Consider the following 25618-nt stretch of genomic DNA (forward strand, 5'->3'; position numbering starts at 1 on the left):
TGACCTTGACATGTTTTGCCATCTTCATTTAGTTTCTGTCCAGGGGGACACCTGCAGTAGAAGCTCCCAATGGTGTTACAGCACAAAGCTTCACAGCCTCCATTGGTCTCCTCACATTCATTCACATCTGACGGGGAACAATAAGGCAAAGTTAATCCTACTGTCCACAGATAAAAACACAAGTTAAGAAGAGGAAAGGGTAACACAGGTTAAATGAAAACACCTCTTCATGGATTGTGATCAAAACTAGTGTTTTGGTTTAAAGAGAATGAGCTTTTGTGTGCAGCAAAGCTTAAGAGACAATTTGTCTACTGTTCCATGTCAGTCTATTAAGCTTTAAATGCCTTCCTTGAATAAATTTGGATGCGACTGTGGAAGTGTGGAAAGTGCTCATGTGCCTGGAACAGGAAACTGTCCACCACATGTATAAATTTGTTTCCATAGTACCAACTTCAAGCAAAATAGAAAAGTACAGAATAAAAACATCTCCGGTGATAAATTAAGTGAGACAACAGGAAATATGCACTAGTAACATGTCCTCACACTACTTTTACCCACAGAGCTTCCTATTTAAACCTCAAAGCCCCCATCAGTCTCTTAGGACAGAAGACGCTACTCGGATGAGTGGCGAAACGTCCGCTCAACAGGTCCAGTTGCTTTTTTTTTAAATGCTTTTTGGATATACCATGACCTGGGTGACTGAGAACCTAGACAGACAGAACCAAGAAGTAGCATTTATCAGTCATAAACCACATCAAAACACTTACACAATTTTCCATTTCACATCCATCAGCGCTAAATATGCTGCCAAACCTGTCAACAATGAAATCTTTCCCCTTGGTCCCTAAACTACTCATAATGAGTGGGGTCAGATACAGGTGCTGACAGTGTACTATAATTGGAGCTGCAGAGATTCTGCATTATAAGGATACAATAAAACTGAAAAGAAAAGGAGGAACATGCTACGAATTATTCTCTTTTCCACTGTAATTTTTAAGACAAAGGCACATATTCCCAGCATTAACATTCAATTTTGTTCATATGGGGCTTTGTCAGGAGAGATTATGCTCACATTATAGTTTAATACTTGATGACATTGGGTAGTTTTGGTTGCCATGCCAGTGGAAGGAATCTTGGACTGAAAACTGAAAACCATGGAGCAAATTACAGAGGAACATTCACTTGGCACTAATCAGCTTGTAAACATTCACAATGGTCATAAAAGCAGAGAGTTACTCTAGAGAGAGAAGAGTGCGAATGCAAAGAAAACTGCTTTATAGAACATATTCCCCCTTCTAGCAAATGTTGGTACATTGCAATGCCAGTGTTTAACCCGTCAATTAAATTATTTCCCTCTCAGTTTACAACATCTGGAGATGTTTGCACTAAAAAAAAAACTGTATTCTTTCTATTACCAAATGTTTAAAACTTTCTTGAAGCCTATAAGACACATTATCTAATAAGGTGACATCTTTAATGTGAAGAATTTATTTTTAGGATTTCTTAGTGTTTATTACGCCAATCCTTCTTAGAAGAACCAGACGATTTATCTAGCTAGATGGGCGAGAGTCTTTTTAGTACGGTTCATTTAACTTGTGAATGGCAGAACTGAAGACATTTATGCAGATAAACAACCAGACTAAAGCAGACAAGTGATGGACACAAAGTAGTATGTGACCTGAAGTCAAGGGCAGGGCTGAAGACCCTGAGGCATCGTGTGGCCACACCAAAGTGTGTTTGTCTTGAGTATGTGTGAGGATGTATCTCCCTCTTTCGCCCCCTGAGGCCACACACCTGTGTGGCAGTTTGAACCGGGGTCTGTCCACAGTCAGAGTCACGCTCATTATTCTCCAAATCCTTCTGTCCGATAAGCAGACAGGAATGGTAAACAGCTACGAGTCACGAACAGAATAAAATCCATCAATAAGAAAGTGAATGTCTACACTAGATCAATAAAGTACTGTTTTTTTTTCTCTCTTCACTAATCAGTGAGTGAGCAGGCAGGGGAAAGATCTGTGTAAGATCAAGCACAGGTCATGCACAAAAATAAACAGTTGTCTTGTATTTTTCATAAATTTTGAATCTCTTTGGTTTCTTTAATAGTGAAGAACTCATTGGAAACAAATGAAACAATCCAAAAGACAGAGAAAAGCAAATAAGACTGATAAGTTTAATATATTTCCGCTACAGTGCTGTTTAATATATGCTTTGTAAGCAACAACAACAATCTGAACTCAATCTGAATCTTGAACTCAGTGACATCAGTGGTGTTTGAAACAAAGGCAACACCGTTACGCCAGAAGGAGTTATTTTTATTTTTTTCAGTTCATCGTACATCAAGCTCACCCATCCATCAATCCGTCCCCACACTGAACATCCAGCAGGGCAACCAGACACATCTAAGGATGTGAAACAAGAGCTGTACTCTCCTTTCAAAGGAGAAGTGTTTAAAGATTAGCCCCATCCTGTGAACATCAAATCACCAAGGTTTCTTCTACCTGACCTGAGCCCTGGCAGGAGGTCGCTGTTCACTGCTTCCAAAAGGAGATCAGATGCCTAGAATATAGGGGCGTGTCTGCAGCCCAACTCATGCCCCTTGGTCAGAGTCAAAGGCCAAGGTTCACGTGTTGATGCCATGCTGAGACAATCACATTCACTGCATAACATTATGACCACCTTCCTAATACTGTGTAGGTCTCACTGTTTCCGAAACAGTTGTGACTCATCAGAGAATGGACATGGACGTTCTGAGGGTGTCCTGTGGTGTCTGAAACACAGCGCTGTTAGTGTGGACCTTTAGGTTGTTTGGGATGTAGGGAATTTGGAGACTAGGTCAGCACCATGTGTTGTTTTTCATATTTAAAAAAAGCTAGAAAGCTACATTCCTTTAATTATTCCATTTATGAAATGTTGTGAAATATTGTGCCCAATATTATACTGTATGGGCAAACCTACTTAATTTAATTTCGGGGCTGAATAAAATAGTCTGTCCGTCTGTCTGTCTGTCTGTCTATATGCCAGAGTCTGCAAACAGTAAGTGACACATTGGAGAATTAAATACATGTATTTTTATGTCACTGATCCACCCTCTATCCCCCCTTAATTTATTCTGGATAAGCACTGTGTTTAGTTTCTGTTTGCACACTACACACTAGAAATGCTGCTTTGGCTGTATGCTAATTCTGGGGACTGTAGTTAGTGGTTTGTTTTTTTATTGCAGTGCATCTGGGATTTCTTGTAGTGTGTTCTAGCATAGACACACACCAAAACTTCCGCTTCTAAAGAAAAGTACACTTTAACAAAACAAAAACTTACATGTACAACAAAACATGTAACTGACCACAAGAACACAGAATTTTAAGGATCTGAATGGCCAAATACCAGAGCTGAACATTTTCATGGGAGAATCCTAGAGATGCTTCTAATATTTTGTTATGAGTATATATGAAGGTGGAGTTTCTGTGCATTGTTCTGCGAAGACAACACAATCTCAGCTACATTACAGCGACAGCCAAATTGTCTTATGTCTTCTTGCAAGGGAAATATATAACAGACACATAAAAATGTGGATTCTTTGTAGGAGACACTCAGCTCCGGAGTAACCCCGGTAAAGAATGAATAACAAAGCTTGACAAAAACTTATGTTTCTGAAAGTTCAGCTGCAGCAAAGCTTTGAGTTGACATTCTTCTGTTTTATTGTGTGACTTCCTCTGATAAGGATGACCGCCACAGGTCCCAGGAGGATGAGGCTAACGTCTCGACTGACCACGAGGGTCTGTCAGGGCCAAAGAAAATCAGGGGTTGATGGCCCAGAAAATTGTAGCATTCATCATGGATTTGGGAGGGGGCGGCTCTAAGCTGTTTCCTTTTAGGGCCCTGATCTAAACGTCTGCTGGTGTAATAATGTGCTTTGGAGTTCATTCCTGCTTGCATTCCCTGAAGTCCTCACAGCTGCTTTCATTTACCAGGTGCTATAAAGATGTGGATTGGCTAGAGGTTGCATGAGATGTATTTGAGTCGGAGGTTTCATTGAGAAGAGGATTTCTCAGCTGCTGACCAGCACACATGGTGGCCGGTGAAACACAGCCTATAACGTGTTTGTTTTCCAACGGAGGAGCTAATCATCTATGAACTGGAACTGGCAATTTACTTCACACTCTTTCAAATGAAACTAATCTTCATCTTTGAACTGCAGTATAAGCGACCCTTGAAATGTTTATTGTAAAGCACAAGTTCTTTTATCCATCTGACAGGCAGGACCACAAACCTGCCTCCTACGTGTCCAAGCGAAACAAATGATCTGGTGAAATACGCTCACCCATGCTCACAGAACATGAAACTTATGAACCCCTGAGGATAGGATTCACATATCCCAGATACTTTCGAAATGTTCTGTCCTAGCTTAAGTGTGGATGGATGTGTCTCCATTATGTGAGTACATTGGCACTAAGGTTTCTTTATGACGCTGATAGACTACAAGCAAATAAGAGCAGATATCAAGCAAATGGCACATTTTCCACGCTAAGTGTAATCAAAGATTTCTGCTTCTGGTTTAATTAAATAAGTAAAAAAACAAAAAAAAAAAAAAACAAAGATTTTCTGGCACAGTTTTGCAACAGTGTGCATAATTTCAAGCGAAAATTGTTCTATGTAAATAAGAGAGGATTGACTGGGCCGATATAATTGGTTGGTCTGACTTCCTTCTGAGTCAGACTGCCAATATACACAACTATAACTCCAACTACATGTGTCAACAACTATCTGATGGGTGACTATATTATGTAAAAATAAAAACTCAACATATTTATCTTTTTCTTATCCTCAGCTCAAGTTCAACATTGCCCCCTGCTGTTAACCTTTTGTTACATCAATTATATAGATCCCCAGATGTGGAAGTGAGCATTTATTAAGTTGACACTGTGCAATTCTGCTGTGATCTAATTCATCATGTAACTCAAACACAGCTGCAACAGTGAAATAATTCACTGTCAAAGAAAGAAAGTCATACTTGTCAAACTGCCTGTTTTGGTAAAACAACTTTCCCTCTGGTGTACCACACTGACCTACTCAAAAAGAATATGTACGCTGGATTAAGCATCCTATAATTTCCTCCCCTACTCTTATTTAATCCTGTGTTAGTGCTCGTTTTGAGTATGCCTTTCTTCCTGAAGGTCTTTAATTGTGGCCAACATGGCAGCTGAGTTGTTGTTAAGTGGCACTATCACTGGGATGTGGTGTGGCTTTTCTGGAACCAGAGAAGTTTCCTTTTAATGACAAAGGATTAACCATACACAGACCTCTGTTATGTGCACTCACTGAGGTTTAAGACATCTGCACCTCTATTCGCAAACCACCGATGTTTCCATAAAGTCATCAGCAATCTCTTTCAAGTCTGGAGTAAAACCCTAACCCTAACCATAAAAGAGGGTCTTACACCAATAAGTCCATTTCTTTAAAACCTAACAATTATGTTCAAAAGACGCTCATAACCACATAGCTTCTTTAAGTGTCTTTAAGTTTTTGTACATCTAACTACTAAATAAAACTATAAAGTCATTATAAGTCATTTAAGTAGCTCCTTACTCAATTTGTTCACAAACAAAAAGACAAAATGATTAAGAAATGAAAAGAAATCAAAGAATTAAGAAAAATGGTTTCCAAAAATCACTTCCTCTATAATGAAATTAAAAAAACAGCTTCAAAAACCTATATTACTTGAGGTATCTTGACGGCCCATTAAAGCCAGTTAGAGAGCTTCCTTTGATGAAACCATTCTCATGAGAAAATGCAGAAAAACAGAATCGACACTTTCTGCTTATCTGCCTTTTTAAACACTTTGCTTTTGTTTTTATTCAGTGCCTCTTCCAGGCATGTGTTGACAAGAAAATAGACAAGCAGCAGACTGTTATGCTGACAGAAGCAACAGAGCCTGTCTGACTCTAGAGTAAAAATATTAATCACACGACTCAGTAGTCTGTATCCAGCTTATTAAGTTCACCACACAGCTTCCAGGTTTAATATTTTAATAATAGTTTGACCATAGGGGAATGGGAGATATTAAAGACACTGAAAGCCAGTGTTTGAATTTGTTTAGGCTCTACTGAGTCCTAACTGCTCTAATCCCTGTTTTGATGATCCATTTCACTGCACTGCAAACTTGAAAGTGCGGGAGCTTAAATGTGCACGTTCTTTAATGTAGGCTCTTATGCATGTTTATGTGTCGAGGGATACGCCTTTCTCAGGGGCCAGCTGCCTCTCATTTTGTAAGCTTTCATTTTTGTCTTTGCTGGAGCTGAGTGCAACTCTCACGACTCCTTCGTTCTCACACAGGCAGCTCAAATCACATCAGCAAGTCACAAGGCTGTTCCCAAAGGCCAGCCACCTCAAACTGGAAATCTGCGCGGGTAAAGACAACCCCTAAGGCTTTCACAACATCGTTTTGACTAATCGTACGATGGAAACTGACAGAGCAATAAGTCTTGTGAGAAACGTGTCCCTTCAACCCCTGTGGGATACCTGAAGGTTTCTGACTTCTGTCGCTCAGTGCAAAAGTTACAGACCAAAGTAAGAGACTGCAAAAAAAGTAGGCCAGCTGCATTAACCTATGCATGTCTGCAGAACAACATTTTATGATCTACACAGATGAACAAGACTTCAGGGGATTGCCCCCTGACCCTTTGCGTGTGCTCAATCTCTGTTCTACCTGTTGAGACCTGCCTTTTCCATCTTTGACCCAGCAGTTTTGAGCGACTAGGGCAACACGTGGATGCCTGCAGGAATCCAAAAATTACTTGTTGTGGTTTCCAGCCTGTCCCCCTTTTGGCTGCGAGTGTGAGATATGCTGCAGAGGTATGTTCGGGACCTGAGCACAGGAAAGCCCTTTTACCTACAGGGCAAAAGGTGGCAGATACATGACAGACTGTCATGCTCAAGGTATACAGAGGGAATAAAGACCGAAGCAGTAATTATCGCCCTACATGCTCAAGTGTGATATTACATGGTTCCACAGTTGTTCAAAGTTAAAAGCAACAGCAGTCAAATATATAACCCCCTAGGTACATGTACTTCAGAGGTAACAGTCTCCATTTTCATAGCATAGCTTGAATAAGTCATACTACATGTGACATTTTCTTGACACAAACGAGTTCTGCCACGTCTCTGATGTTGTCATGAGTAGTGCTGCACAACAGAGTTGCAACATGATGTGTGCTCCATACTGACAAGGTATAAAGCCAGACATCAAAAAAGATCAGATGGTCAGTTGTGGGCACTATAGCGCTTTTCTAACTCAGTGTTACTCTCTCAACAAAGGCAGCTGACATGCAAGGTGCTTGCTTACCATTGGAAGCAATGCCGGTATGATTTTCCTGCCCAAGGGAACCTACTTACACGATGGCCATTTGTAGTAAATGGGTATGCCGTTATACTTGACAAAGGCAAAGCTTTTCTTGAGGAAATTCTCTAAGAACCGACAATTATTCTGCTAGATTAGAAAGAAGAAGAACTGAAGAAAATAAATAAACAATCGAACATTATGTACATTTTTTTTAAATGTTGTAAGAATGTGAAACTATATGTGCTTTATCTTTAAAGTTTACTGTGAGTCTATGGAAAAAATGTCAGTAAAACTTCACTGCTGAGATTAAAAAAAAAAAAAAAAATACAACTAAATATACCCCAATGAGAATAACAAGAGTCAAACTGTAATCAGATTTTAAGAAACAGCCTTTGCATGTGAAACACAAGTGACCGTGTCTCATCACATCTTCTTCGATTAGTATTTGCTTTGCACACCTCAAGAAACATCAGCAAGTCAAGCAGCACACTGAAAAGCCAAGGCTGCTTGGCGAAAGCTGCTCAAGGCTAAGCAGCTTCCATATGGAGAGAGTACACAACAGTGGCAATAATGTCAAGTGCAAGAAAAACAGAGATTAGAAGCTGAATACAAAAGAAGCAGATAAGAAGAACAAAGGAAAAATTAAGAGAAGATATCTGAAGTGCTGTGATACTTTAGGTAGCACAGATGGGGAGAATCGGGCAACACTGGCACTTGAAAAGATCATTCCACGCTGATAATTCCTCTAACTGTATTTTGCAAACTCTTGTCACTTCCAATTTAGTCAAACTTGATGCCCTTTCCCCAGTGTGACCAGGAGAGGCCTTTCATTGGGAATGCTGCAAAGAGCCTAATGAGACAGGGTGGCAGTTCAGACTCAATTCAGCGCAATTACGGGAGATTAGGGTGCTTTGCAGGATGTAATAGCAGGTAGGTGGGCAAGGATGTACCCCACCCTCTGACTGCAATGCACTCCCTCTCATTAGAGATGCCTTTTTTTGACTTCACAGGCATAAAGCAGCTCTCTCTCTCTCTCTCTCTCTCTCAAACAGCAGCAAAGACTGACTGAAGTATTGATGCATTTCTCTACTAGACATAGCACCCTTCTCTATTGTCAGTGTGACAGCTACATTTATCAATAACTTTTTTGTGTTTTTGACAAAACTGCTTTCTCCAATATGCTCATTGTGAGAAGCAGTTCTAAAATATTAAACCAAACAAGAAGAGTGTTTCTTTACTCTCCACACTAAGACAACTAACCACTGCTTTGTGCAAGTGGGAAGTATTAAGGTTAGAAAGAGGGAATGAGAAGGATGTAAAAAAAATAAAGGGGTGCTGAAACAAAGGAGTTTGGGACAAAGAGGTAAAGAATGCGTGAGAAAAGGTTGACTCGGATGTTGGCTGTATCACCCCAGACCCCTTCATTTCAGCAGGCCTGGAAGTCTCGCTATGCTGGCTGCTAACAATACTCAAAGAACGGGATTAAACTTTCAAATGCCCCAAAAAAGAACAAAAAAAAAACAGTAAAACAGGTCTGTGACTCTAAATGGTCCATTTAAACTTCGATTAAGGCTAAGGAGGTAAATGGCATCCATCACTAGTAACATTATATCATTACCTGGCTTTGTTCTCGCTATTCCTTAAAGAATTCTCAATTTTTTTCACATTATTTTGTGTGTTTAGGGTTAAGACGTAACAATTCTCTCTAAAGTAGAAAAGCAGACTTCAACCTGGTCACAGTTATTTCAGCTGCAGCCTGTTAAACCCATCACAATACAGAGACTCTGAGAATGATTTACACTGCATCTGGTTCTCCAGATATTTACTATTTTATTATCAGCAATTTGACTTTTACAACATCTTCTTTCCGACTTACAGATGCACTAAAGGTCTCATGGTTAGACTATGAGCAGATAAAGGAATGATAGCCATAACATAATGGTTTAACTAGTATAACCCAAAGCCCTGAAGTCACCTTTTGACCTGTAGGTGGAGGATGGATACGCCAGTCATGAATGACAAACTGCTGCAGCTGGGCATCTCACTGCTTTATAGTCGCATAGTGTTTATAGTTCTTCATGCACACTTCGACAAAAATAAAAGATAATCGTGAGTTATGAGCCAATGTGAAACAACCACCACCAGTTCCAATGTAAAGTAGTTAGAGACAACGTGAAAAAAATAAGGTATCATTTTCCTGGAAGGGAGGATTTCCACAACAACCTTGTCATACGGTTGTGCTATAGTAGTACCACTCAATCTCTCAAGCACTACTGTAAATCTCACATTCGTCTTACACCATCACAAACGCATGTACATTTGGTTGTGTTCCACTTCATTCTCCTGGAAAATTTACTTTCTCACAGCACTGAGGAAGCTTCCACTGTCCTTCAGTCAAAGAAGGCCTAATACAATTATCAGCAGTGCCAAACGATGCCATTGTGTAATAAATCAGCGAAGAGCAGTGAAGCCGTCCTATCTCCAGGCAACAGTGCACACATGAGTTTCATTTTTAGGCAATTTCTTGCTTAAGTACTTCACTAACTCAGCATGGAGGCTTAGCAAATGTTTTTCTTGATCCCAAGTAAAAACTATTCAAAAGGACTCAGAGTTCAGGGATTTATTTTTACAATAGGGAGGGTCTCAAGGCCGACATACCAAAAGCAGCTCTCCTGTTGCATACCTCAGAGGTGCCCAACATGAAGAAATACAATTTTTTCCACTTACTGTCAAAATTGGACCCTAGACAGGGCGAGTAACATGTTTGAAATGGTTGCACTATACGTTAAAGGGATGTTCACATTCAAAAGATAACTCATGTGAATCTGGATCCACTAAATGTGACAGACACCATCTGTGTCATCGCTGCTCTTTACCATCACTGTCAGTCTCCAAACAACTGACAGTTACCCGACATTTTCAAATATAGCTAAATGATGCGTGTCTAATTGTTGTGGTGGTCCACTCACGCTTAAAGGCAGTGTCAGAAATATGTAGAACAATTGGAAATGTATGCTGCTCTGGTCTGTGTTTGTGCTATAATGGGTCCTTTTGTTTTGCTCCCGCAGCACAAACGTCAGTGAAGAACTTCTTTGCAGTGAAGTGAAAAACAAATTTTAATATGTAGCCACTGTCTGGGTGTTTTTCCCACTTCTCCCACATTCAACCTACACATATTGTACCAGGGGCAAGTTGCTGTTGGCTGGTTGGAGGTCTGCAGAGAAATACATCTCTGTGGCCTCCACATTTGTTAAATCCCACTAAGCATTTACATAAACGGAGAGGTACCCGAATGAACACCAACATGGAACAATAATTTAGCAGGTTGTAATGCCATGAAAGTGAAGCCCATTCTGAAAAAGGAACAGACTAGGTCCACATACAAGTTGACCTTTCACAGCTGTCACATGAATCAACTTAATAAATCAATCATCATATAATATCACTGTTGAGCTTCCACTCTGCAAGTCTAAAAAGACAAACACTAGCGTGTTGCATTCAAATGTAAAAACACTGTTTGTGGCTGTGGCAAAAGCAACAGCTGTGTGAAGCAACATTTGTAAACCTACGACTAAAATGCTACTAATGTGTTAACTGGGATTTGACATCTGGGAGGCATGAACCACCCACATTTCTGGTCACATTTGCCCATAATGTGCTACAGCAGATCCCATAACAAAGCAGAACAAACATGTAAAAACATAAACAAGACGAGAACATACAGTGTTTGTGAGTAAGAAAATGAAACATATTCATCAAAACTCAAAAATATGTATGCGTTAGAGGGCCTGTGGCCTCCTTTAACCTACTTTAGTATGTCTACATTTGAGTGAGGTGAGAGGAGGGGTGTCAAAAAGGCAGGCTACAACAGGTTACCGGACTGTTAGTCTCAGGAAAGGCCACTATTCAACCTTAAGTAATTGCAGAGTAGGACAGCTATTAGGAAAGGAACAAAGGTACTGCAAAGAGCAACATCTGAAATCATCCTGGCTAACTGCAGCTATACACGCCAACTCTTCTGAGGCACATACTTTCCATTTAAATATTACTATCTGGAAGGCTATTTAACAGCAACAAAATACATGATCGAGTCTGATAAGAACTGGGAAACTGTATAATGGCAAGATAAACTCTTTAATGTAAAAGTAATGTCCTCAAGAATGGAGCATTTTAAACACAAGAGCACAGTGAAGAGATGATGACATTTTTAACTGGTTATATTTCTACAGCTCTTTCCTTCTATGTCACTTTGCAGAAATACACTTGAGACATTTTCTACATTCAGCCTCTTGACCAGACGACCCATGGTTCAAGTCTGTGTACATCAAAGTCTGTGTGCAACTCAACAAGCGACCTTTAAAGAGACAATGAATTCTCACAATAGCTCCAGGGGTCCTGTCCTGACCTTGAAAACACTTCCGAAAGAAGGCAGAAACCGATTAATCAGGATAGCAGAAGGAAAAAACTCCAACACTAACACTCCATATACCTATGTTTGACGCGATATCATAGAAAGGTCATTAGAACTAGCTTCAAACATCTACTACAAAATTGTACATTATCTGAGCCGAGATGATCAGAATGGGATCTCACTGTGTTGCCACCGTGTCTTTTCTCAACACTACAACCACTAAACTGTGGAGGATTTGTGTCATGCGCCTATAGAGTCGACAGAAATATTTGACCTCATTATTTTGAGCTTCAGTCAGCTGTATAGAAGCTTAATTAAAACTCAAAAGACATAATATTCAAAGCTAAGGTGTTCTTTATTGGGCCTATGTTATTGGTAAGAATCTCGACTAAACCCTACCAAATTACAACATAATTATGTAATAGAGATTTTATTGACAAAATGTCACAAAAATAAGGTTGTGTGGTTTAGATTGATCATTGGCTGTGATTTGTCATTTTAAAAATAGAGCATATACTTAGGATTGAAAAATTCCTTTTCACCTCTACATTTGATATAAATATCTAATGACCAAAGTTGATTAAACTGAGTTTGTTTTGGATTTAAATGAGAACTGGATAACAACCTAGTATGTCCACATCTGTTTCAGTGCAAGGTCTCTGAGCATTAGCAACGCAACGTTTCCAATACAATATACAGTTACCAATAAAATATCCACAGCACTTATTTTACCAGATTTCAGTTGGTATAAATCAGACTGTGGAGCTTTACTTAAGTCAACTCTAATCTGGGTGGATAAAGTTAAGTAACTTGGAATGATAGAGCAGCATTTGCATTGACTACAAGCTCAACATTGCTGTGGCTGAGAAACACGTCTGAGAGCCTAGAATGTAACAACAGTCATCAGTACAAGTCCATCTTGAGTGATATCTAGAACAAGCTGGTCCTCCTGGCATCACAGTGAACACAAAGTGAGCCCAGATTTGCACATATGATTTGGGGGGGAGCGGAAACATAATTACTCCAACAGAGAAAGACGTGATTCAGTGAAGTCTTTCAGAGTATATGCTACATATATGCTACACAGGATTTTAGGGATTTTACTTTAATGTCATCGACTCCTCATATTTGTGTCAAATACCTAATAAATCATCTTTTTGTTTTTTAAATAACTTCTGCTTTAACTTTCATCTGGGCACATGATACACAATGTAGCTTTAAAAGCTCTTAAGCAAAGAGACGGTAAAGTTTCATGTTACAAAGAATGTCAGCCAGCTTCTGTGTTTGTCTGTCTGTTTGTCTGTAGCTGAGCCCAGATGTCGGCTGGTATGAAGACATCTGTCCTGCCAGAGGTCTGAAAGCCTTGGAAGCTGCCGATCTCAGTGGATACCACTTGTCTGCTGATGATAGGCTGGATACAAAGTACATCAGGCAACAAGTGAGTAAATCCCACTGGATATAGACAGAGACCTTTAAAAATGTCAAAGCATCATGCACAGTGGATGGCCATTTCAGTACTGAGTTCAATATAATACAACTTAATTACATGCAAAATAGAAGTTGCAGGATTGTACTGTGGTAATGTTTTATTTAGCAACATAACATCAAACTACCCAACATTTGGTTTCAAACTTCCAACTGCAACAATCAGTGTTTAGAACTAAATAAATACCACATATTAGAAGAAAGGTAACATCATTGATCAAAGATTGTTCTAATTAGAACAATCTAACATTTTGGCAACACGTTTTTTCCACAGAGGGTACCTCAAACTAGTGAGAAAATCACACACAAAGTACAGTGAAACCCTCAACTGCTGTGCTAGTATAGGACATCAAAAGAAGATGACCTTTATAAGCACAGACTTATCATTAGAAGGTATCTCCCTCAGTCATGTCAAATTGAGAAATGTTTAAATCAGCTAATCTATCATCTTGTATGATAGGACCATGGTTTGGAATTTACAAAGTTGAAGTTGGTGACCCATTCACAACACGTGATGTATTGTCTATGAAATGACTTAAGAATCAGCTTTTGCTTCAATACAGAGTTAAGGCACAGAAATATATATGCAATGTGGCCACAAAGAAAAACAGATGACGGCTTCAGACAATTATTCAGAGTGGAAGACTAATTGCCCCCTTTGAACAACATAAACACACACCAGTTGCTATACACAAACATGTACAAGCCACATCAAAAGCGCTTTAGGGGGATATCACCACATGCGATTGCGGAGGAATGCTGCTGAGAACGGCCTGAAGTGATCAAATGATGAGTGAATCGCTGAACAAAGTGCAGCTCCACAGATTCGTCTTAGGCCACATCCTCCTCTGTGGCATCAGGTTTTACACATACACGTCAACAGAGAACAAGCGGGGTCTGATAGTTGTGTGAAGACGTGGACCGCAGCAGTAACTGAATTATAAGAGCAGCTTGTGCTCACATCCATACAGCCGCCGAGGTTATTTATCCAGAGCTCAGGAATGTGTCAGAGTTACAACAAAATGGTATGTGCTTGACCACCAGTGATCTTTGTAATGGCTGAACAATATATCAGAGCTGTCACTCAATGAGCAGTCATTCATTAAAGGGCTGTTATTGCTCCTTCTCCAATGAGCCATTTTGTACACGGCCTGCAATGATTCTCTTTGCCCTCAGGATTCATTACCCTGACATGACCTGTATTTGGCATATTCAGGACCCTCACAAAAGCAACAGCTGTGAGTGTATTCCTGCCTGGATCTGACTCCAATCATCCCAAGTGTTGCCCCTGGTCAGGCAAGTCACTGACAGCCCCACACCCTTCATCCAGCTGCCCATTCAGTGCCAGTCACAGAGCAATATAACTGCCTGAGAGTTTACAGACTGATGGCCTCCAAAAGAGGGAGGAGCAGGGTGTGGGGGCTTCTCTGCATAGCACACCACCAGTAAGGGCCCCGAGGTACCCATTCATGACAGCTATCATTCACAATGCAGAACAATGCTGGTTGAGCCCAGCGTGTGAAAAGGAAGGGAGGTGGTTGATGGCTGCGCTGATATCAAACAGTCTAGCTCAAGGGCAGGCTGGAGGTAAAATCTAATACTGTCTTAAAGTGAAAGGACACAAAGATTCATTTTTACAACAACAACCATCCAAGATTAGAACTAAAGAGTGTGTGTTCGACTTAAAATAGTAGTACTTGGCACAACAGGCCAGAACACGTCAGTTTCATAATAATAAAAAGCAGATATTGTCTGAAGATTCCTACCTACTCACCTCTTGCAATAAAGTGAAGTTGTGCCAGAGACCCTACAGAACTACTGGTAAGACAACCGATCCTCACATACCGTCTTTTAAATATAGTATTTATGTTTTCTGTCGTTAAGTATATGAAATAAAATAAAATATTGAGCAGAACTGTTTAAGTTTTGAAAATACTAAAGATTCTTTAGATCCCAAAGTGCAGAGGACGGACATTTTTTCACCTGATACATTTAACCATTGATTTTTGAGCTCATAAAATCTTTTTTTGTGTTCGCCATATAAATCTTCCAGTACTGTACAGATGACTTTAGATTACAAACAGAAATACGACACAGTCATTACAACAAAATAAAATGTACAAATAAATAAATAGATGTACCTTGCACCCACTGCCCCTCACTTCAATTCGTACCATGATGCAGCATCAAGTGTTCGAGAAACATGAAGTGCTGTTCTGTTTAGAGTGACTGATGAGCTTCTACTTCTAAACGGAGGACAAGCATCGTATCCTCCCACAGTACCTAAAAACACTCATACACATGTATTTCACACCTGTAGGTAACGGCATCCAAAGAGAATACAGGGCTGGTTTCTATGTGTTTACGGTGAGTCTTTTATACTTCTGACAATGTTCATATGTTCAGTTTTATGTACAAACATGAACGCTGGCCAGCAAATATTATTTTTACTTGATGGTTTCAATCTTTTCAAAGATTAAGTCCACCAGGACCAGCTTGTTTAGTCACCCAATGGTTTTGAGCAGCAGCTCATTGGGCATGTGAGTTCACGGATCCTCTGTCCTAACGATTAAGTCTTTCATTTGAGCGTGAAGTAATCAGACCTAAGCCAGGTCAGCTTAGCTGCCACAGAGACTCTGAACCTATAGAAAAGCTGTCAGTGCAACAGTTCCAAAGTCTTGATCATGAGTCATGCAGGAAGTGCAAAGAGATATCAAGAAACTTGATTGAGAAGACCAGACCATTGTAACAAAAAAAGCATTGACGTTCAATTGTTCTGCAGTCTGAACTTGACGTAATGCAACGACTCAATGTCAGGGAGACATGGATAACTCTGGTAAATAGTTGACACTAAGAGGAATTTCCTGTCGTGTGGTGTTATCAGAGAAATAACAAAATCCTCCACTGTTTTACTTCAACAGCTGAAATGCAACAATGGAATTGCTGATAAAATACTTGGCCTTCTGGTGTGTAAGCCAACTGTTGATGAGAGGAGGCTATCACTTAAACAGAGTTAGAAAGCAGGCCAATATGGCTGGAATGAATCAGAAACGGATCAGAATCCAATGTTAAGATGAGCCGATTAGTCTGTTCTTGTTTTGTATTTTACAGGTACCAAGTTCTCAAACTAACACACTCCCAAACACAAACACTCAGTGACAATAATGGCAAATGGACACACGGATATTCTGAGAATAGCTTCACATAATTTTGCATAGCGACAGTTTGTAAGAGTTGCCTCCAATCACATAAATTACCTTTGTAGAAACAAATAACAGAACACTGAAAAATATAGACTGTCCAAGACAAAACACTAGATAAAAAGGGTAAGTTAAACAATTAGAGAACAAACAAGAAAAGAACTGTTTTTGGACATGAAAGAGTGCAAAGTTGTTTGTACTCACCATACTGGCAGCTGGGCCCATTAAACCCTGCAGGACAGTCACAAAGTTGTGAAGATCCCTCCCGACAGTGGCCCCCATTGAAGCACACGCCATAGCTGCACACCGCTGCATGTGTACATGAGGACAGACGAGGTGGTAAAAGAGGAGAGACAGGACAAATAAGTAAGTGAAGCAAAGGCACCTGGCTGTTGTCATGAGGTGTCAACATAAGCAGTTTCAAACAGTGACCTCTTTCTATCAAAAACTTATCATCAGCCTGTTAACTCATGTCTGAAGAGGAACCTTGATTCACCTCCATTCACACTAACCAATGTAAGAGGAATCCAACACTTGGCTTTGAGAAGAGGAGCAGGCTGTTGGCCAACTAAATGAAAATTCAGAACTACACTCACAGAAAAGCAGTGGTGACTGTTAAAAATGACAGACAGCAACAGCTTGTATGGTTTTCTTCAGGAAACTGCACTCCTCCCCACACAAAGTTAGCCATGAATAACCGTGACTGACAACCAAACCTTTGATCATTGTCACAAACTGTGATCTTACACACATGTCGAGGTGAGCCACGGGGTGTGTGTGGTTCATCCATGTCTTGGAGTCAGAGACGCCGTGTCCATGAATTCCCTTAAGTCACACGTAAACATGGAGAGCCACTAGGTACCATGTATGTAACATGTATGAATCCCCTTCAGAGGTGGATCATGACAGCCCTTCATCTAAACTGTGTGTGCACATACAGTACAAGTGTATATCACGTCACATAAGTATATGTGATGTGTGTTCAGGCTCATATCCATTTTTGAGCAGAGTACAGTGCTTATGGATGACAGGTTCAGTTGGACACTGGGAGAGTAAAAAGAACAGTTGAGCTAATCACAGAAGGAATTAAAATACCACTGCTTCCTAAGATGTTTGTTAAGCCAGATTAATTTAGCATCCTCTGCCAGATGTGCATTTTTGTGCACCTAATCCAAAAGAGGCAGAATTGTCAATCATCACACCAGGTGCTACTGGTTTTGATTCCTTTTTATATTGGCCATATATGGTCATAGTGATGGACATCAGCGTGAGTTCAACATGTATAAACTTTATCTTTGTTGTCATTACTGCTGTTTTTCACAGATCATGTAGGTTGCATGTTACATATACAGTAGAGGCACCGTGCCTTCGCTTGTTTTATATCCACATTTAGTTTGGAACTGAGCAATTCTAAATAAGCTGAAGCAAAAAGCTTATTAGCAAACAAAAAATGTGTAGATTTTTGCATATAAGACATTTATAGTTATTTTTCAACATTTTGTGGATTAAAAAATATTAAAATAAAAGTATTAGTTGCATACCAGATTACATTTCCAAATACTATAAATACATGTACAATTAAACAAATACAACCGTTCAGCTTAGAAAATTAGAAGATGCTTGTATCTATGAGGGAGTGTCAGCTGCACCATGTCAGGACTACCACAGGGAGTAATATAACATTTCCAGACAAAGGAGATGAATGTGAAGAAGTATTTTCTCTAATAACCACAGATGAGCCTGCGTAATTTCATGCATGTCTCTTATTAAATTCAGATGGCTCTGTGGAGACCAGCACTCAGCCTAAACATCCGCCTGTCATCTGGCCCCATCCTCAAACACCCGCTGAACAGATGGACCATCATAATCGTCTACTACAGATAACCCATACATACACATGTACTATTGCTGTATAAAACACAAAACCCTAACAAAAACAGCAGTATCTCTTTTTCCCATTGTCCACACATTATATAACCACAAGGTGGTACAATACACAATTTGAAATGTATCTGTCTTGTGGTAAATAGCTTACGTTGAACATTTTACCCAATTTGTGAAGGCAGTGAAATCCTATTCCAACAGGAATACCAGCTCACCACTGCTAATAAACCCATGATGACTTCCAGTTCCTCAAGACTGCGCGGCTACAGAAACCATGATAGAGGAACGTATCTATTCCTACTTCTGTGATTATATAATGTGAAGGAATTTTGATGTGGTGAAAGTAACTGATGACAGACGAGACGAGGAAAAAAAAAAAAAACGTTACACAGTGGTCAGGTTTAATTGCACTTCTTCAATAGGATCCAAATTTTTTGGGATAATGATATTACCACCAGCTGTGAAAGATCAAATTAATGAGACATTCCTGAACTGTGTGGAAAAAGTGCCTGAAATGAACACCAGTAACAACGTAAAAGGTTAGATGCCTCTCAGAGTCACTTTGGGGTAGCATGACTAAGCGACAACAAGGGGAATGCACATGCACATGCACATTCCCTCTTCAGAGATGTGAGACACAAGAGTGTTGGCAGCTCACCAGAGCATTTTTGGGCAGCCCCCTTCCTGAGCCCCTTATGCTGCTTAATCTTCCCTGAAATAATTCCTTAATGTGGCATGCAGCGTGGCATGAAACTCACTCTGGCCTGTTGCTGAGAATCCCTCCACTCTATTACAAAGACACCTTCTCTGAGGGGATTAGCAGCTTCCACAAAAAGAAGAGGCAGACAGAGCAGGGGTCAACGACTCGCGGAGAAAAACTGAAAACCAACAAGCAGGTGTCACACTTACAACTTCTGAAGGGGATGACCAAATCAGCATAGAGGAATCTGTGTGTTTGTTTAGACCCTGTCGATCTGTTTGACCCCCAGAGTGCGACCCAGAGGGAGACCGCATTTAGAGCAACTCACAGACACAAAGGCCTGTGCTCAGGGCTCTGTTTGGTGCCATAATTGGTACGCACACTGCCGCGCACTGTATTTTTGAGGCAACAAATCATGTTTTGCTATGAAGAGGAATGTGTCATTTGAAAGAGTTCTTGTGAAAACCAGGTCTAGCTATGTCAGATGATCTCTGACAGGTCTTTCTGAAAGTCTTTAAATACCATTCAAGCTGAGTCGACCAAAAAGCTTCAGTATGCAAAACAGTACAACAGAATATGTGGGACATTTCTGTTCTGCATTACATTATACACATATCAGCCATAACATATAAAACAACTAGTTATAATCATTAGTGAAGTGAATAACACTGATTAATTCATTATCGTGGCACCAATCACAGGGTGGGATATATCAAGGCAGCAAGTGAATATTTTGTCCTCAAATGTATTAGAAGCAAGAAAATGGGCAAGAGGTATGATTTCAGTGGCTCTGACATCGGTAAAATCAGCACATCTCCAATACTGCAGCTCTTGTGGGTTTTTTTTTTAAGTGCCTATCAAAAGGCAGTTTGTTTGATGTGGGTTTGCATAGCTTTAGTTCAGCCAATGAACAGTGGAAGAGTGGCATGGCCTAATGAATCACTTTTCTTTTAGGTCAAGTGGACGGCGTGTGTGTCGCTTAACTTGGAAACATAAAGCACCACGATACAAGGAGCATGGCACTGGGGTACGCCTTGTCTGCCCTAATGTTCAAGTGGTTGAATTCATGAAAATAACATCCACATAAATGTCAGACGCAGATTTCCCACAATTTTCTTCACATCACAGGTTGGTGGTTTTAATGTTGTGACTTGTCGATGTACGTCTATATCACACTTCTGAGAGAAAAAATATTTTGACAGTACTTGTTGCAGCTGGTTGAATCAAGCAGGTGGTTATGAAATGTGGCCATTCAGACACATAAGATGAAAGAAACTTTATAAAACCATCCACAGTGAGATATTTCATTGCTTTTCCTCCATGAGACAAGGAATGAGATAAGATAATAGCGTGTTTCACGTTGTTGAGAAAAAACAAATTTGTTCACACCCACGTAAGTTCCTCAAACTTTAACAAATGTGACAGCTTCGAGTTGTTATTGAGTATTCTACTGACCTTGCTGTCTTTGCTGCACATTCGTCATTACATCAAAAGCAATGATGCGGTAACCACGGGGACTATTTTGATCAACCAAACAATCTAAACTACACCACTGTTTTGTCTGGGTTTCACAGTATGCGTCTGGGTCTGTGTATTTGTGTTCAGCTATGCACAAAGTGGTCCCCATGAAGGCTGACATAGTTGTTGCTGTGTTCCATGACATACTCAAACACAGACAAAAAGACCACCCATGGATAGACAGAGGACCACTTCCTCTTTTCTGGATACAGAGCCTATTTCCATCGAGCTACCTTCACCAGTCGCGCCACAAAAGGGGGCCGGTTCCCATTCAGCAGTTAACGAGGACGACAAACTGGCGAAGCCATTGTCCCTGCTCCTCAGCCCCTGTTATAAAGCTTATTGTGGCCGTCAATCAACATAACTGGTTGTTTCCACTCCCAGTTAACCCTGGCCATCCTCACTTGTCCTGTGGCTGTTTACTAAACTTAAAGGTTTAACTCACTGACTGAAAGGTCCTCCGAACACTTGAGTGGAGGAATTTGCCATCACAAAGTCAAGAGCTCTTCAGCTGCCTGAGAACCAGATAGTTATTGAGTAAATTGGAGCCTTTTCAAAACACACAAAAGTCACCTCAGTTACACTTTTCGGATGGCACGACATTCTGGCTCCAGACTCCACCTGACTATAATGTATTGTAATAAATATTAAGGAGAAGATTTCCAGAAGACCATATAAACACACTTTCTTTTTTGTGTGTTCCTTGGACAATAATGCTGGAAAACATCAGAACCTCAAATCTCAGGAAGCGCTTGGTAAATCGGAATTAATGTTGTAGTCTGCATGGAAAACACATAAACCTTTATAATTAGATGATAGTTCCCTGAAACAGAATGATATGGGAAACAAGAGAGAGGAGGTCAAATTAGCAGAATAAAATGTGAAAATAATCAATTGATGTTTGCTGCGCTGTGGGGTATTCTCTCCAAATGTGTGACTAATTATGCTAAGTACCAAATGTTGGAGCGCACAAACAACAGAGACTAGTTTAGAATACTGTTCAATAGATGGATACAATGGTAAAGAAACACAGGTAAACTAAAATCAAAGGGCAGAAGGAGGAGTTGTCCAACAAACTACTCAACTTGTAGATACAGCACATGATTAGACCCTTATTTATGGTCAACTGCCTCACAATAACCAGAGGTCATTAGACTAATTACCTAACACTGACTGACTGATTTTATAAAGGAACACACACATACCCAGAGAAGGAAAAAACAGGCAACAAGGGACATAAAGAAACCACAAAGTACCCAACAATAAATCACTATCTCAACACAAAGCATTCCCATCTTTCCCTCATTTGGGGGTTTTCAGCAGATTTGCTAAAGCTGTACATTTTGCAAAGCAGATTTTCTCTTTTGGATGTTGGAGCTGTTGAAAACAGCCCCACAGATTGCATTGTGCTGACTGAGGTATAGTACAGATAGCACGGAGCAAAGTGTGCAGGACTGGTGGGATTGTGGTGTGAGCTTCCTTTTATCCAGGTTCAATGGCTCAGAGAAAAGGGTGATTAGTTTGTCCCATCCCAAAGTGCTGCCACGTCTTCGGTTACAGAGATAAAAGCCCTCCTTCAAGCTGAAGAAAGCAGCCATTGTCACCCGAAACACAGACCCCCCCACCCACCCACCGTCTAACTTAAGTGTTGGAAGACACTGGGCAGTCCTGAGGAATGTCTTTGAGACATTTCTTTATGAGTGTTGTAAAACAAAACAGACTCATCGAAGATCAGACTGTAATGCTTCCTTTCATAATCTAATACTGTAACCTTCTCCTCTGCAACAAAGAGCTCTTTGAAGAGGACATAATAAGACACTGATGACAGGAACATCCAGGGGATCTTCTCCCACTCCCCATCCACAAGCCTTCAGAAGGTTATCACAGAGACTAATCTGCCTGTACTCAGGGTGTCAGGGCATTAAGCACATGGGTCGGTTCCAGGCAGGAAAGGAGGACAGGAAAGTGGGAACTTTCTTGTCCGGCCAGTGGACAGCGGGACAAACTGTTTACAGGAAGGCTTTGCCAAGGGTCTGCCTATGGTATGCAGGCTATGTGATCTGGATCACTGGCTGTAAAATCCCATCAAAGGAGGTTTCTTGGTCTCAGCAGTGTGAAGCTAAGCTTATCCACAAGGAGATGAGCTGCTGGCAGCCTCAGTGTGACAAACAGAACTACTACTCCATACATGGACCCAGTTGGGAGAATAATTTTCATTTTGGTTTTTTTTTTACTTGTGCAAACCAGCAGGTGTCTACTATGACCTTCAGACCTGTAATGCTAAGTCACATCTCTAAATGAAAAAATTGCATGATTATGTCCTGTGAGTAAAAATGAGTAAAGATGTAAAGGAGGTGCAGCGGTTAAACCATTCAGATCTTCACTATACTTTCACAGTATGTCTTAAGCCAGATTGTAAAAATTTTTTCCCAGTGTAGTATAAGACACTACAAGGCAAATCCGATTTGTGAACAAATGTCAACACTTAACTTCTTGCAGCACTTATGATTTTTGTCCCCAGTCTCTTCATCTGAAGTTTACTTTTTATTCAGTTTAAGGACAGCGTGCACTTAGATTAATCCTTTAAGGAAAGAAGATAAGATGGATGCACTGGATTTAGCAGAAGCAAAATTTCCATCTGCAGTCCTACATAAAACATAAAATGATACCACATGAAAACAAAATGCATACAAGACACACTCAACCTAGAGCTAAATAATGAGTACAAGTACCAGCACACAAGCCCACACAACATATACATACCGTGCGCACCGTGCAGCACATACACAGCACACACAGGACAATGCCATGTAGTGAAAACATCATCCATACATATACCACACATTTACTCACTGATGACAAGATGTTTAAATTATGACTAAAATGTTTCATTTAAAAAAATAAAGTGGGAGATAAATGCATTTATTGTTCTCCTAAAAAGCGTCAATGCCCAAAGTGCAATGCTCATGGCTGCTGTCCTCTAATACCTTAAAATTTAAATTTCTATCTCTTATAATTTATTTTCTATTACTAACCACTGTGTCTCACTCTCTTGCTGCGCTTCCCCTCCCCCTCCATCATCTTGTGAGGGTCTCTGGTCTGGAGTGCTGAATATCTGACCTGTGGAGTTCTAAGCTACATCTGCTGCTGTGGCCTCATCAACCAGCCCAGTCTTCATGGTCTGGAGTGCTGTGTATCAGACCTGTGGAGCTCCATAAACTACATCTGACCCAGTCTTCATGACTTCCTCCAGTTGTCCACTCCTACCTACATGAACAATTCACCAACCTGCCCAAGATTCCTGTTATACTCACAAACTGTCACATAAGATCATCAGCTATGTGTTATATTACTAGACCCTACATGTTTCCTTCAACTTGATGTATGTATCTATGACAGAAGTTTGTTTATCTGTTTCTCCTGTTCTTCTTTTCTCTCTATCTTCTCTGTTTCTACCCGTCTGGCCTTCGGCAGATGGGTCCCTCCATATGAGCTGGGTTCAATTTGTATCCGCATTGGTGCTATATAAATAAAATAAAATTGATACAAAGTCCAAAGAGTGGACCATTTTAAAGGTCTTACATTAGCGTTTAAATAACAACAATGGTAACTCAAAATTAGAGAGGAATAAATATCAGCAATGGTTCAGTTATTCTAAGCAGCAATAAAATGCAGTGCATAACCTGCAGTAACGACCGTTGTATCTAAAATTAAAAAACTCAGCTGGCCTTAGGCTGATGGGTCCCTCTGTATGAGCTGGGTTCTGCTCAAGGTTTCTTCCTGTTAAATGGGAGTTTTTCCTTGCCTTTTGTAAAGCATCTTCAGACAATTTCTATTGTTTTGCCATTATATAAATAAAATATAATTGAACTGAAAACAACTGCATGTAGATCCGAAACAATCAAGACAACTTATACAGGCCCATATGTACTCCAGACAGTAATCCAAGACTGTGCCACCTAATGGTAGATCAGTGTTGACAGCACTGGCAACCCAGAAGCCATCTTTGAGGGACGAGCAGAGCTTCGTTGTGGAACACTGCAGTCCCCTCTCAACACAGATCTAAGAGTCCTCTTTCTCAGCACAGTTTTTCAGTGGAAGGAGCAGCATTATGGATTATTTTATGAAGAAATAATCAAATTAATAAAACTTAATGGATTATATTTAGGAAGAATGTTACAGTGGTGGTGCTGTCTTGGCTTCCTGTCCAGTATTTCCAGGGCTTGCCCATAAATAGATCTAACAGGATTTAAAGTAGTGTTCCTTTTACAAATACGTTGGGGTACCCTTTTCTTACCTGTTAAAATATAGTGGTGTGAAAAAATGATGGTCCCCTTCTTGATTGTTTATGTTTTTGCATGTTTGTCACATGTTTGTCAATGTTTCAGATCATCAAACAAATCAAAATATTAGTCAAAGATAATACAAGTAACCACAAAATGCAGTTTTTAAATGAAGGGTTTGTAGGGGAAGCGAAAACAAAATTCAAACTTACATGGCACTGTGTGAAAAATTAAACCTAATAACTGGTTGGGCCAACCTTAGCAGCAACATTTGCAATCAAGGGTTTGAGCTAACTTGCAATGAGCCTTTTCCAGCACTGTGGAGGAATTTTGTTCATCTATGTACAATTGAGCCACATTGGAGGGTTTAAAAGCATGAACCGCCTCTTTAAGGTCATGCGGCAGGATCCCAAAAAGATGCAGGACATTGACAAGGCCTCTTCAAAGTCTTCATTTAGTTTTTCTTCATCCATTGGTAGTGGCCTCGATTTGGATCATTGTCCTGCTGCTGAAGTTCACTTAGGCTTGAGGTCACCAACAGACGTCTGGACATTCACCTTCAGGGTTTTTTGGTAGACAGCAGAATTCACGGTTCCATTTATCACAGCAAGTCTTCCAGGTCCTGAAGCAGAAAAACAGCCCCAGACCATCACACTACCACCACCACCACTAGATTTTACTCTTGCTATGATGTTCTTTTTCTGAAATGGGGCGTTACTTTTACATCAGATGTAATGGGACACACGCCTTCCAAGAAGTTCATCTTTTGTCTCATCAGTCCAAAAGTCTTGGGGATCGCCG

At 40.2% G+C, this 25618-nt stretch overlaps 1 protein-coding gene across 1 annotated transcript in view; it reads right to left on the reverse strand.

Annotated features, from left to right (window-relative positions):
* The window catches only part of megf6b (multiple EGF-like-domains 6b), a 58534-nt gene that overhangs the window by 29227 nt on the left and 3689 nt on the right, over window positions 1–25618 (reverse strand). The window contains exons 4-5 of the mRNA XM_047582047.1: window positions 16637–16741; window positions 5–127 (exon numbers count right to left, since the gene is read on the reverse strand). Of these exons, the coding sequence (XP_047438003.1) occupies window positions 5–127; window positions 16637–16741 (228 nt within the window). The remainder of the gene's footprint in view (window positions 1–4; window positions 128–16636; window positions 16742–25618) is intronic.

Source organism: Mugil cephalus, chromosome 4, assembly GCF_022458985.1.
Source record: "Mugil cephalus isolate CIBA_MC_2020 chromosome 4, CIBA_Mcephalus_1.1, whole genome shotgun sequence".
Lineage (NCBI taxonomy): Eukaryota > Metazoa > Chordata > Actinopteri > Mugiliformes > Mugilidae > Mugil > Mugil cephalus.